Consider the following 13,414-nt stretch of genomic DNA (forward strand, 5'->3'; position numbering starts at 1 on the left):
TTTTCGACGATAATGGAACCCGAGGACGCCCATCTCAGAAACGACCAAATCCAAGTCCTTTGGTCGTGGTAGGAGCCAGAATTCGTAGTGCAGTGGTCCCCCTCACATGCCAGGACACCAACCGGGCACCCTAGGGGGCACTGCAGTGGACTTCAGAAAACGCTCCCAGGTGCATAGCTCCCTTACCTTGTGTGCTGAGTCCCCCCAAACCCACTACTCTCAATTGTACACCACTACCATAGCCCTTAGGGATGAAGGGGGGCACCTAGATATGGGTACAGTGGGTTTGTGGTGGATTTTGGAGGGCTCACATTTACCACCAGAAGTATAACAGGTGGGGGGGGGAATGGTCCTCGGTCCGCCTGCCTGAAGTGCACTGCAGTACCCACTAAACCTGCTCCAGGGACTTACATACTGCTGTCATGGAGCTGCGTATGATATTTCAGGCTGGCATAGAGCCTGGAAAAAATATTTAATTTTTTTTTTTAGGGTGGGAGGGGGTTAGTGACCACTGGGTGAGTAGGAGGAGGTCATCCCCGATTCCCTCCGGTGGTCATCTGGTCATTTAGGGCACATTTTTGTGGCTTGGTTGTAAAAAAAAATGGAACAAGTACTGTAAAGTCGGCCAAGTGTTCGTCAGGGACGCCCTTCCTTTTTCCATTATTGGCCAAGGACGCCCATGTGTTAAGCACGTCCCAGCCCCGCCTTCACTGTGCTTCCGACACGCCCCCATGAACTTTGGTTGTCCCCGCGACGGAAAGTAGTTGAGGACGCCCAAAATCGGCTTTCGATTATGCCGATTTGGGTGACCCTGGGAGAAGGACGCCCATCTCCCAATTTGTGTCGAAAGATGTGTGCCGTTCTCTTTCGAAAATGAGCCCAAAAGTGTATGTATGTAAATCTTGGAATTTGGCACGTGCACCAATTCTGCTTAACTGTACATTACTAATGTTTCAAGAAAAGGACAGAAAAAGTGCAAACCTTTCAAACCTGGTGATTCTTGATTTGTAATTGTGGAATGTTTTTTAATTCCCTCTGCTTCATGGCATTAATGGCCCCTTTTATCAAGCTGCGTTAAAGGTGCCACTGTCGTGGTGTCAGCACTGTGGATTTGCCACTCGCCAAGACCCCCTTTTACTGCCACGAGTAAAAGGCTTTTTTTTAAATAAAAGGAAATAGCCATATGCTAAGTTAAACACTTGCCACACAGTCATTTCCTGGGGGAGCCTTAGCACCACCCATTTAGGAGTCAGTAAGGGCTCCCTTGCTAACCTGGCAGCAACCGGACAGCACTCACAGCACTGCCCGATTACCACCGGGTAAGCCCCTGGTGCTAATATATATATATATATATATATATATTTCAAGCGCTGGAAATGCTGCGTGGTGGGGGGGAAGAACTACTTCCGGGCTCCTGCAGTAGTGCCAAATTGGCGTACGGCAAGTCCGCAGTAGGCTTGCCGTGCCTTTCTGAAAGGACCCCTAAGTTTGTGACTCACTTTCTTTTATGAAAGTGTTAAATGAAAACCAATAAGGGCAGAGGGAAGGGGGAAAAAAAGCATTCCAACCTACTTTTATTGCCTGATCTGGATATTATATCACCTGCCAAGCAGCCAGAGGAGGGCACCCTGTGTTGGCCAGTGACCAGACCGGAGGGAGGAAGGTGCAGGAAACAAGGAATGGTTAGGCATGTTGTGCTTTCTGTACCTGGATAATGCAGAACAGCTTTGAGAAGATGATACAACTGATGTGCAGAAAGTTTAATTGTAGAAAGGGGAGGTTCATTAGCAGTGCAGGAGCTAAGGGGCGTTTACTGGCGATATCCGCATAAGGTAAAATAACAGCTGCAAAAAAACATTCATTGTTTTGGACGAATTTGAGGGTAATATGCGCCTCCCATTCTTGGCTGTACTTGAGGGTGTCTGTGGCTAGGTCTTTTTTTTTTTAATATCTGTTTATTGATATCCAGAACAAGTGATAACATACAAAATTTGGACCAAAAAGTTAAACATAAGCTAGATATAATTTAATATATACCTGTCTTCAATTTTCCCCTTCCCCCCCCCCCCCACTCCCACCTCCCCCAGCCTACACTCCCCCCCACCCCACCCCTCCCAACCCCTTAAGGTTAACAATTCAGAATTTTGCTTCTGGCTACTGGAGTGAGAGTATCCCAAAATGGAGACCAACACTTACAAAACCTATCACCTTTCTTAGAAGCTAAGTCACTGATTCCCCTCTTCTCCAACGAACAACATTGGATCATGGCCATCCTCCAATGGGCCACGCTGGGACCCTCAATGGCTAACCACTGCTGGAGAATTGTTCGTTTTGCCATCAGCGTGGCAAGTTTCAGAAATGATTTGTATCCCGAGGGAGCTGGGCTCTGTATTCGAAACGTGTCAAATAGTTGTTCCGGAGATGGGCTCCACCTGCAGGACCACATCCGCGACACATGGGAGCACAGCAATCTCCAAAAGGATTTTATATTTGGGCAATTCCAGTACATGTGCCCTAAGTTAGCATCACCCCTCCCACACTTCGATGTGGCTAGGTCTTTTAAAATGATGCCTTGTCCTTTCATTTTGTTTAGGGTTGCTTCACAGAGCAAGAAATGGATAATCAAGTGGGCATGAAATGCCCTCTGAAGGGAAACAGGGAGAAAGGGAGATTGTTTAAAGTTATTTTCCTCTAGCAGTCACTTGAAAATTCTGTTTTGCATTGGAAAATGTGTTTTTTTGTTTGTTGTTTATATGGTATTACCTGATACATTTCTTTCCTTGCTGGTTTTTCGGTGGTATTAGGCTTTGCAGTTCCAGTATTGTACTATTTCGTTAGTATGCTTATTTTTATCAGTTACATATTTAATGTTAGCCTTATCACACAATTTGTAAAATATGTAATGGGTATGTATGCATTAGTGTTTTGGTTCAAGCACGTATTCGTGGGGGCAGTGTACTGTATTGAAGTGTGTTATGGATTCTTTCCTAAATACAAAATTGTTTATAACAGGTGGCTGAAAAAATGAATGCTGATTTTTATTCATATTTTACTTTCTTTCTTTTTTTTTTTTGTTAATTTCAGAACTTTAAATGGTGGCAAGCCAGCTGGTACAGTTGAAGTTACCCTGATAAACATGGGGGAGACAGAGGATGGGGAAACAGACCATATCACAACAGATGTGCAGGGACAAAAGGTAGGAACTTTGGACCCTTGTACAAATTAAATTAGGAACCATCAGCTGTGCCAGATGCTAGTAAAAACACAGTGGAGGCAGAGAAGGTGAATCATTCTCATTATTCAGGAAAAGAGCTGAATGACAATAAAGCTGTGAAGTGCAGTACATGTTACTCATCCCTTCTCTGGCAGAACAAGTACATTTGCATATCCCAGATGTGTCTGGGGCAGGAAAAGCACATTGCTGAGCTGTGTTTGGTCTAAATCAAAACTTTAAAACCAGTTTCCTTTACCTTCAGCTTATTATAGCTTTACAGCCATCAACTAGAGAACTACATAAAAGTGCTGACAAGGATAATTTCCTCCCCCAGCACTTTTCCCTCTTTAAATAGGAGCTTGATTCACTTTCTTATCTAGAGATCGTATTGGATAACATTGGGGTGAATGGAGAGGTAGGAAGAGAACCAGGAAAGAACAGGGCCCCGGAATCCAAGAGAGGATAATGTATCAAGGAGTAAGGTGTGATCAACAGTATCAAAAGCAGCAGATAGGTCGAGGAGGATGAGAATAGAGTAGAGACCTTTAGATTTGGCCAGTAACAGGTCATTGGAGACTTTGGCAAGTGCCGTTTCAGTCGAGTGAAGAGAGCGAGAGCCAGATTGGAGCGGGTCAAGAATAGCTCGAGATGAAAGGAAGTCGAGGCAGCGGCGGTGAACAGCACGTTCAAGTATCTTGGAGAGGAAAGGGTGGAGGGAGATGGGTAGATAGGAGCCAGTATTTGTAAATGATTGGAAACGCCAGACATGATACAAATTATTTCTCCCTAGGTACAGTGAAGGAGCTTGATCAGTATTGGGGGTGCTCAGCACTCTGCCACCTACAGTCCTGCCAGTGGGGGGTGCTGTTTCATTATAACATTTCCAATGGTGAAGGACAAGTACGCGCTACAGGACTCTATGGAACCTGCCTGTCCCGATTGATTGAAAACACAATATTAAAGCCCACCCCCACCCCCCTCCGGCAGCAGTGCAGTTGCATCCTGTTTCCAGCAGTGGCCAATCCAGGTCACAAGTGCCTGGCAAGATCCCAAAACAGTACAATACATTTTATGCTACTTATTCTAGAAATAAGCAGTAGATTTTCCCCCAAGTCCATTTTAATAATGGTCTATAGACTTTTCCTTTAGGAAGCCGTCCAAACCTTTTTTTTAAACTTCTCTAAGCTAACTGCCTTTAACACATTCTCTGGCAACGAATTCCAGAGTTTAATTACAGGTTGAGTGAAAAAATATTTTCTCCTATTCGTTTTAAGTTTACTACTTTGTAGCTTAATCGCATGTCCCCAGTCCTAGTATTTTTGGAAAGTGTAAGCAGACGCTTCATGTCTACCCGTTCCACTCCACTCATTATTTTATAGACTTCTATCATATCTCCCCTCAGCCACCTTTTTTCCAAGCTGAAGAGTCCTAGCTGCTTCAGCCTTTCCTCATAGGGAAGTCACGCCATCCCCTTTATCATTTTTGTCGCCCTTCTCTGCACATTTTCTAATTCCACTATACCTTTTTTAAGATTGGCGGCCAGAATTGAACACAATATTCGAAGTGCAGTCGCACCATGGAGCGATACAAAGGCATTATAACGGCCTCATTTTTGTTTTCCATTCCCTAATAGTACCTAACATTCTATTTGCTTTCTTAGCCGCCGCCGCACACTGAGCAGAGGGTTTCAATGTATCATTAACAATGACGCCTAGATCCCTTTCCCAGTCGGTGACTTCTAATGTGGAACCTTGCATTGCGAAGCTATAGTTCTGGTTCCTCTTTCCCACATGCATCACTTTACACTTGGTCACATTTAACGTCATCTGCCATTTAGACGCCCAGTCTCGTAAGGTCCTCTTGTAATTTTTCACAATCCTCTTGCGATTTAACAACTTCATGAGAGAGGAGGAAAGTAGTGTTTGTACAACACTTAATAGATAATATGACATTCATTTTTCCCTGTGAACGACTCCGACACAATATTCTCAGAGATTCAAAAAGAGATCTTTGAGAGTTCCAAATTCATATTGGCGGGGAGGAAATGGCATGTCAGCCACGTTACACAGGATGAAACAGGCAAGCGCTGTCTCGGCCACTTTACATTTGTATATACTGCAAGGCATCACCTGATCTGTCCAAGCACCTGAGGCGACTTTATAACATATCTCATAGATTAACTCAGTGATAGAGCAAATGGCCACGTGTGTCTCGTTGCCCCTCCTTTATGCACACATTAAAGGGTACAGTGCAGGAATATGAAACTAGGAATGACAGCCAAATGCTTCAGGACCTGCACAAAAAGAGGATAACTAATGAGGTTGCAGTAGTAAGGAAGGATTAAGGCATAGGTGCACTAGGCATATACCTAGGTCCAAAAGTTTGGGAGAGGCTTTTTCAGATGTGCAGTTGCAATGGCTCCCAAAGCAGATTTTTGCCTTTGTAAATTTGCGGTTGGCAGAAAGGGGAGAGGGACAGAAGAACAGAATCACAGCTGCTCCCCAGAGGTCTGCTTACTCTACCCATCCTCACCTCCAGTTGAGTGGAGGAGTCACTGAGCAGCACTTTTTCTTTTGACTTACTTAGGGTAACCATACGTCTGATTTTCCCCGGACATGTCCTCCTTTTCAGGGGACTGTCGAGGGTCTGGGCGTTTTTTTCCAGCCCGCCCGTTTGTCCGGGTTTCTGTGGTGGCGGGCAGGCTGGCCTTCTGCCCCCTCCCCGAACCTACCGTAACGTGCCCTGGTGGTCTAGTTGCCTCTTCGGGGCAGGAAAGAACCCAACTCTTTCCTGCTCGCTGTCGCTGACGTGCCCACTGCCTCTGCTTCTTGAAAATGGCTGCCGAGACCTCAAGCAGCGGCCTTGCAAGACAAAGACAAAGAAGCAGTGGCAGCGGACAGGAAAGAGTGGGGTTCTTTCTTGCCCCAGAGAAGCCACGAGACCACAGGGACATTACGGTAGGTTCGGGGAGGATGGATAGAGTCCTGGGGGTGTGTGTGGGTGCGGGTGAGTGGGTGGAGACCAAAAAGGTGGATGGAGTGTGAGTGCAGGAGGGTTTCTGGAAATTAGATTGTTGATGGGGGAAGGGAAAAGGAGTAAATACAGCACATGGATAGAAAGGGGAGGAGAGCAGAGGGGGTCATGCTGCTCACGGATGGGACGGAAAGGAAAGGGGGCGTGCTGCTCATGGATGTTTTCTTTTTTGGAAATGTACATATTTTCTAATTTTGTATTTAGCAGAGTACGGAAGAAAATGTGTTTCTCTTCCTTTTACCAGTATTTTCACTCCTTATAGAATTTGTCTTTCTTGGGGTGTCGAGGTGACTGTTCAGTGCAATGGGGCAGCCTTTTATTTTTTGTGCCAATGCCCATGTTTGCCTAGGACCCACCAAAGGGTTAATCCTTCCCTGTGCAGGAGGAAGTAGTTTGTCAGCTAAAGGATAGAGGTTGTGCAGGCTGCAATCTGGCTGCGGATTTTCAGGATAGTCTGATCCATTTCTGGTTTTATCCCATTGTCTGCATAGACATGTAATTTGACAGTTCCAGCTGCTTTCCCTTAGAACAACAAGACTACAAGTCCTTTGCAACCTGTGAGGGTCAAATGAGGTCTGCCTCCATCTGGCATGAAATTTGGGATGCTGGCATCGTGAGCATCATATTTGGGCCAAATAGGAAGGAAGCAGGAATGTGTGTGTCTATGTGGTTGAGTTGTAGATATTTGGATGCAGACGGAGAAGTTCTAGACAATAAAGCAAAAAACATTTTTTTAAAGTGCATACTGGACAGCCATCTGCCACCGTAGCTACCCCCCTCAGTGGCGTTCCGGGGGGGGGGCGGTGGGTGCGGTCCCCTGTCCTCCATTCGTTCCATGCTTCTTCTCTGCTCCAGAACAGGTTACTTCCTGTTCCGGGGCAGAGAGGAAGCATGGAACGAACGGAGGACAGGTGCGCGCGGCACCCCCCCAGCGGCGTGCACCGGGGGGGGGGGTGTTCCTTCGCGGGGGGTGTCCTTTTGCCGGGGGGGGGGTCTGCGCTGCATCCGGGGGGGGGTGCTTCGGCGATCCGCCCCGGGTGTCCGCCCCCCTAGGAACGCCACTGACCCCCCTTCAAACTGATAGAAGAGGGCACTGACTGAAAAAACACAAGTCACCACAGGACTCTAATTCCTGGCCACCACATTCAAGGTAATTACATTTATGTCACATATGGTCCACACAGTGATTATGTTTACAGTTTCTATTAGTGCACTATTAATTCGATATTTTTAAAATTTTTTAACTAGGATTACATTTTTTTACTCCCCTCTGTAGTCCAGCATTTCTTCTCCCCTGCCTATCCTCTTTCACCTTGGCATGTGGGAATAACTGCTGAGGCCCTATGAAAAGCCAGATAAATCTTAAGATGAATGCCGGGGGGGGGGGGGGGGGGGGGGAGGTGGGAAGAGATGCTGGACCTGTGTGGTGGTGGGGGACAGCAGTAGGAGAGGAGAGAAATGGGTGCTTGTTGTGTCAGGGGTAACAGGTTTAGCAGCAGAAGGGGAGACACGTGGGTGTATGTACAGGGGAAGGATGCAACAGGAGAGGAGAAAGGTAGGTACCTATATGGGGGGGGAGGGGGAGCAGTTGTGGTTTGGGAAGGAAGTGTGTGCATAAAACTTTAAATTATATTCAGCAGGGTTTAACAAAAATTTCCATGCAGTGGGACTTTACTAGTACCAAGCCACCCAGCCCAGAGGTGCAATTAATCGTGTGATTAAAATGTTTAATACCATGATTAATTTTGATTCAAATTTTTAATCATTGCCCACCCCTAATTGAATAGCAAGTTGTGCAGAATAATCAGCCACACTGAGCATTTGTTCAAAAGGATGTTTGGGTCAGTGTTTAAAAATTCAAAAGCATCTGCCCAAAATGCATACTGTGATGAAGTGCGATTAATCGTGCAATTAAAACTTTGATTGCGATTACAAATTTTAATTGCTGTCCGCCCCTGGTTTCTATGCATCTTACCCTGTAGAGGTGGTGCCAGTGAGTCATCCCCGTAGTCAACTGTATCAGTCAGTTTCATATTAACTCAATTAGCTATTCATTACTCGTGGTTGACTTGTTTAAGGCACTTTAAACATGTACCACTAGATCATTATTCCACCACCTGTTTCCCAAAAGTGCTTCAACAAGTTCGGAGTAGTAATGAGTGAATCCTTAACACTTAAGCCTTTGAATAGTCTTGATCACCACTGACAGACCAGGTTTAGAGCATTTCAGAACATAGAAACCCTCCTCATTTTAAGCATTTGGAATTGTGAACCCAAGTGCATCTAACAACTCAAAACAGTAAATTTAAAACGAATCGGAGAAAATGTTTCTTTACTCAACATTTAATTAAACTCTGGAATTCTTTGCCAGAGAACGTAGTAAAAGCAGTTAGCTTAGCGAGGTTTAAAAAAGGTTTGGATGGCTTCCTAAAGGAAAAGTCCATAGACCATTATTAAAATGGACTTGGGCAAAATCCACTGCTTATTTCTAGGATAAGCAGTATAAAATGTATTGTGACCTGGATTGGCCACTGTTGGAAACAGGATGCTGGGCTTGATGGACCTTCAGTCTGTCCCAGTAGGGCAATACTTATGTACTTTTAGGGGACAGTTTCTAGTTTCTTTCTTTTACCTTCCGAGGTGGCACATGACATGTTTGTGGTCAATGTACATGAGTATTCATGATGATTAGCTGTGAAAAGCCTAGTAAAGGGTAACGAGCCTCTCTAATTCTGCCGCTATTTTTTATATACTGATCTTGGCTGACTCAATTACATATATAGAACGAAAGGATAAGATATGTATTTGGATTTAGTTCACCACTTTTTCTACTGGTGGCTCAGAGAGAGTTGCATTCAGTCACATAGGATGTTTCCCTGTCCCTGGAGGGCTTAAATCTAGTTTTGTATGAAAAGCTAGGACTGACAGTACAGTGCCAGGTTTAGTGCACTGGAATGGGCTCCCAAAATCTGTGAAAACAATCCACGACCACTTGAACTTCAGGAAATCACTAAAAACCAACCTCTTCAAAAAGACCTACCCCAACGACCCCACGTAACCCTCTTCACCTACCGACACAGCATGACTATGATAGAACAGGACAACACGCAATCTTCATCCATTCCAACCCTCCACTTATACCTCATACGATCACTACACAACTTTGTATTTGTTATCCACCGACTGGGCAAACGCCTTTGACGGTACTATGTAAGCCACATTGAGCCTGCAAATAGGTGGAAAAATGTGGGGTACAAATGCAATAAATAAATTCTTAAGACTCTGTTTCACTTATAATAAAGCGCACCTCCAACATTCTGAAGCTGACTGCATGGCTGAGGCATTCCTGCTCTCTGTATCCATCTCCTGAATTGACATCACGTACTTCCGGGTTCGTCACAAGCAGAAGTGACCAACCACACGAGGTTTCTCGGCTTCAGAATGTTGGAGGTGCATTCTATTAAATAGGATTGGTCAGTTCCTTGAAGCACAGCCAGAGCTCAGCGTCCTGCACAGTAACGTTCAGACACCAGAAAGAGAGGGGAGGCCTGACACCAGAGAGGGGGGAGAAGGTATCTCTGTCACACACACACACTCTCTCTCTCACACACTCTCTCTCTCATACAGTCAATGTCTTTCTCTCTCTCACTTTCAACCACTGTCTCTCACACACTCTATGTCTCACACTGTATCACATTCACGCTCTATGTGTCACACAGTCACTCACACACTCTCTTGGTCTCATACACTCAGTCTCACAGAGAGTCTGTGTCTCACACACACTCTTTCTCTCGCACACACTGTATCTGTGTGAAACACTCTCTCTCTCTCACACTGTGTCTCACATACGCACTTGCACACACTCTCATTCTGACACACACACTCTCTCTCTCACAGACACACTCGCACCCAGACTCACTCTCTCTCTCTCACACACACACACACACTCGCTCATTCACTGTCTCTCTCACACACAGTCACTCTCACATACACTCTCTCAAACATACACACTCCGAGGAAAACCTTGCTAGCGCCCGTTTCATTTGTGTCAGAAACGGGCCTTTTTTACTAGTCATATATATATACTAATTTTCAGCCCTGTTTTTACTAAGCAGCGTTATAGGCGCGTTAACATTTTTAACACGCACTAACCATGTATGTGCCTACAATATCCCTACATGGTTAGCGCACGTGCTAAGTGTAGGCGCGTTAAAAACACTAGCGCACCGAGGTAAATAGGGCCCTATGTGACTTAAAGGCTCATTTTAGATAGAATGTAGAGTCGGGACATGCACAGTTCTGATGTTTTTAGAAAAGGATCTGCCGATGCAGAGCCTTTTGTTAATTTGCACACAGGAATGCACATATATTAGGTATTTATTTATTAGGATTTATTTACCACCTTTTTGAAGGAATTCACTCAAGGCGGTGTACAGTAAGATTAGATCAAGCATGAACAGTAGACAATTACAGCAGTAAATTATTCAAACACAATACAAAGTATCACATGGTATACTACTTACAATTACAAACTGATCAGTGGAGCTTGAAGTAGAAATGTAGCAAGTTTTAAAGTGTCCCTTAAACAGGAGGAAAAATCCAACCTTTACAAACTTTATCTAACAAATTGAACCTCAAACCTCCAACAAGGGACCATACCAAAGTACTTGTAACACCTTCCAGCTTATAATCGAACGAGAAAAACGCCCAAGTTCCGACCTAAATCGGGAGATGGGCGTTTATCTCACAAAAACGAATAAAGCGGTATAATCGAAAGCCGAATTTGGACGCTTTCAACTGCACTCCGTCGCGGATGCGGACAAAGTTGACGGGGGCGTGTCGAAGGTGTGTCGAAGGCGGAACTGGGGCGTGGTTATCGGGCGAACAGAGATGGGCGCCTTTCGCCGATAATGGAAGAAAAATATGCGAGTTTAGCGAGAATTTAGGGCACTTTTCCTGGACCCTGTTTTTCCACGAATAAGGCCCCAAAAAGTGCCCTAAATGACCAGATTACCACTGGAGGGAATCGGGGATGACCTCCCCTGACTTCCCCAGTGGTCACAAACCCCCTCCCAGCACAAATATGACGTTTCACAACTTTTTTTTTTTCACCCTCAAATGTCATACCCACCTCCCTGGCAGCAGTATGCAGGTTACTGGAGCACTTATTAGGGGGTGCAGTGGACTTCAGGCAGGTGGACCCAGGCCCATTCCCCCCCTACCTGTTACAATTGTGCTGCTTAATGCTTAGTCGTCCAACCCCCCCCCCCCCCAAACCCACTGTACCACATGTAGGTGCCCCCCCTTCACCCCTTAGGGCTATAGTAATGGTGTAGACTTGTAGGCAGTGGGTTTTGAGGGGGATTTGGGGGGCTCAACACACAAGGGAAGGGTGCTATGCACCTGGGAGCTCTTCTACCTTTTTTTTTTGTTTTTGTAAAAGTGCCCCCTAGGGTGCCCGGTTGGTGTTCTGGCATGTGAGGGGGACTAGTGCACTACGAATCATGGCCCCTCCCACGAACAAATGCCTTGGATTTATTCGTTTTTGAGCTGGGCGCTTTCATTTTCCGTTATCACTGAAACACAAAAACGCCCAGCTCACAAATTAGCGAATAACATATGGACGTCTATTTTTTTCGAAAATACGGTTCGGTCCGCCCCTTCACGGACCCGTTCTCGGAGATAAACGCCCATGGAGATAGGCGTTTTCGTTCGATTATGCCCCTCCTTGTATATACAGGAGTAAATTACTATCATAGGTTCCTACTAAGAAAGGAGAAGAGAAAAAAAGCCCAAACGAAAAAACTCATCCTAAATGAGAAAACCGTATGGGTTAAAAAACTGTCCTCCCCTCTTGTATATAAAGACACTGTAAAAGGAACACCAAAACCTCACCTACCTACGCTAACCCCAACCCAGAACCAGACTACCTATTGGGAGACCCCTCGGGAGAAGAGAGCCCCAAGCAAACTAACTCAAGCACTGGAGCAGTAGGGGAAAAAAACCCAAACCTGCCCACTGTTAGGAAAACTTAGAAGCCCCCCGTGGCCAAGCATCCAAAAAGAAAAAAATTCTTATACTTAGCTTTGTCCCAACATGGAAACTTCAAAACGAGCCTGCAAAGTTGAGATATACGGATTGCTGGCCACTAACGATCTGCAATCCCTCAAGGGCTCCGGAGCCTTACTAAAAATAAAAATAATTTGACGAAAGGCGCCGACCCTTACAATGTCAACACAATATGTAATAGAACATTTTAATTGATAGTGAAGGGTAAAGGAAAGATAGAACATACAGATAGGTAAGATAGTAAGAAGAGTTAGAAAGTAGGGTGACTGATTTAAAGAAAGTTGCACATGAGGTCAGAGAGATGGTTAAATATTATCTCAGCTAGGGTAGGAGTGGATATGCTGGAATTTGGAGTGGGAGCAACCAGTTTAGCAAGATGCACATCGAAAAAATGAACGGCATGGACCCATAATTGTATACGAGTAGTGTTGGCACTTATATGTGGAAGAGGTGATTTCGTAAGTGCTGCAGATTAAGATATGACCCGCTATTAAAACATGGTTTTATTATGTTACTCTTTATTTAGATTTTGCTCACACCTTTTTCAGTAGTAGCTCAAGGTGCGTTACATTCAGGTACACTGGATATTTCTCTGTCCTAGGAGGGCTCACAATCTAAGTTTGTACCTGAGGCAATGGAGGGTTAAGTGACTTGCCCAAGATCACAAGGAGCAGCAGTGGGATTTGAACTGGCCACCTCTGGATTGCAAGACCGGTGCTCTAACCACTAGGCCACTCCTCCACTCAGCAACATTCCATGTAGAATTTCCAATAGTAGCAGTAGTAGAACCTCAAATATTTATTTGTTTAGATTTTTGCTCACTCCTCTTTCAGTAGTAGCTCAAGGTGAGTTACATTCAGGTACACTTGATATTTCTGTGTCCCAGGAGGGCTCACAATCTAAGTTTGTACCTGAGGCAATAGAGGGTTAAGTGACTTGCCCAAGATCACAAGGAGCAGCAGTGGGATTTGAACCAGCTACCTCTGGATTGCAAGACCGGTGCTCTAACCACTAGGCCACTCCTCCACTCAGCAACATTCCATGTAGAATCTCCAATAGTAGCAGTAGTAGAACCTCAAATATTTATTTGTTTAGATT

At 45.1% G+C, this 13,414-nt stretch overlaps 1 protein-coding gene across 1 annotated transcript in view; it reads left to right on the top strand.

Annotated features, from left to right (window-relative positions):
• Positions 1-13,414, top strand: part of INPP4B (inositol polyphosphate-4-phosphatase type II B) — an 853,440-nt gene that overhangs the window by 342,499 nt on the left and 497,527 nt on the right. Inside the window, exon 6 of the mRNA XM_030192243.1 lies at positions 3,085-3,196. Within this exon, the coding sequence (XP_030048103.1) occupies positions 3,085-3,196 (112 nt within the window). The remainder of the gene's footprint in view (positions 1-3,084; positions 3,197-13,414) is intronic.

Source organism: Microcaecilia unicolor, chromosome 2 (assembly GCF_901765095.1).
Source record: "Microcaecilia unicolor chromosome 2, aMicUni1.1, whole genome shotgun sequence".
Taxonomy (NCBI): Eukaryota; Metazoa; Chordata; class Amphibia; order Gymnophiona; family Siphonopidae; genus Microcaecilia; species Microcaecilia unicolor.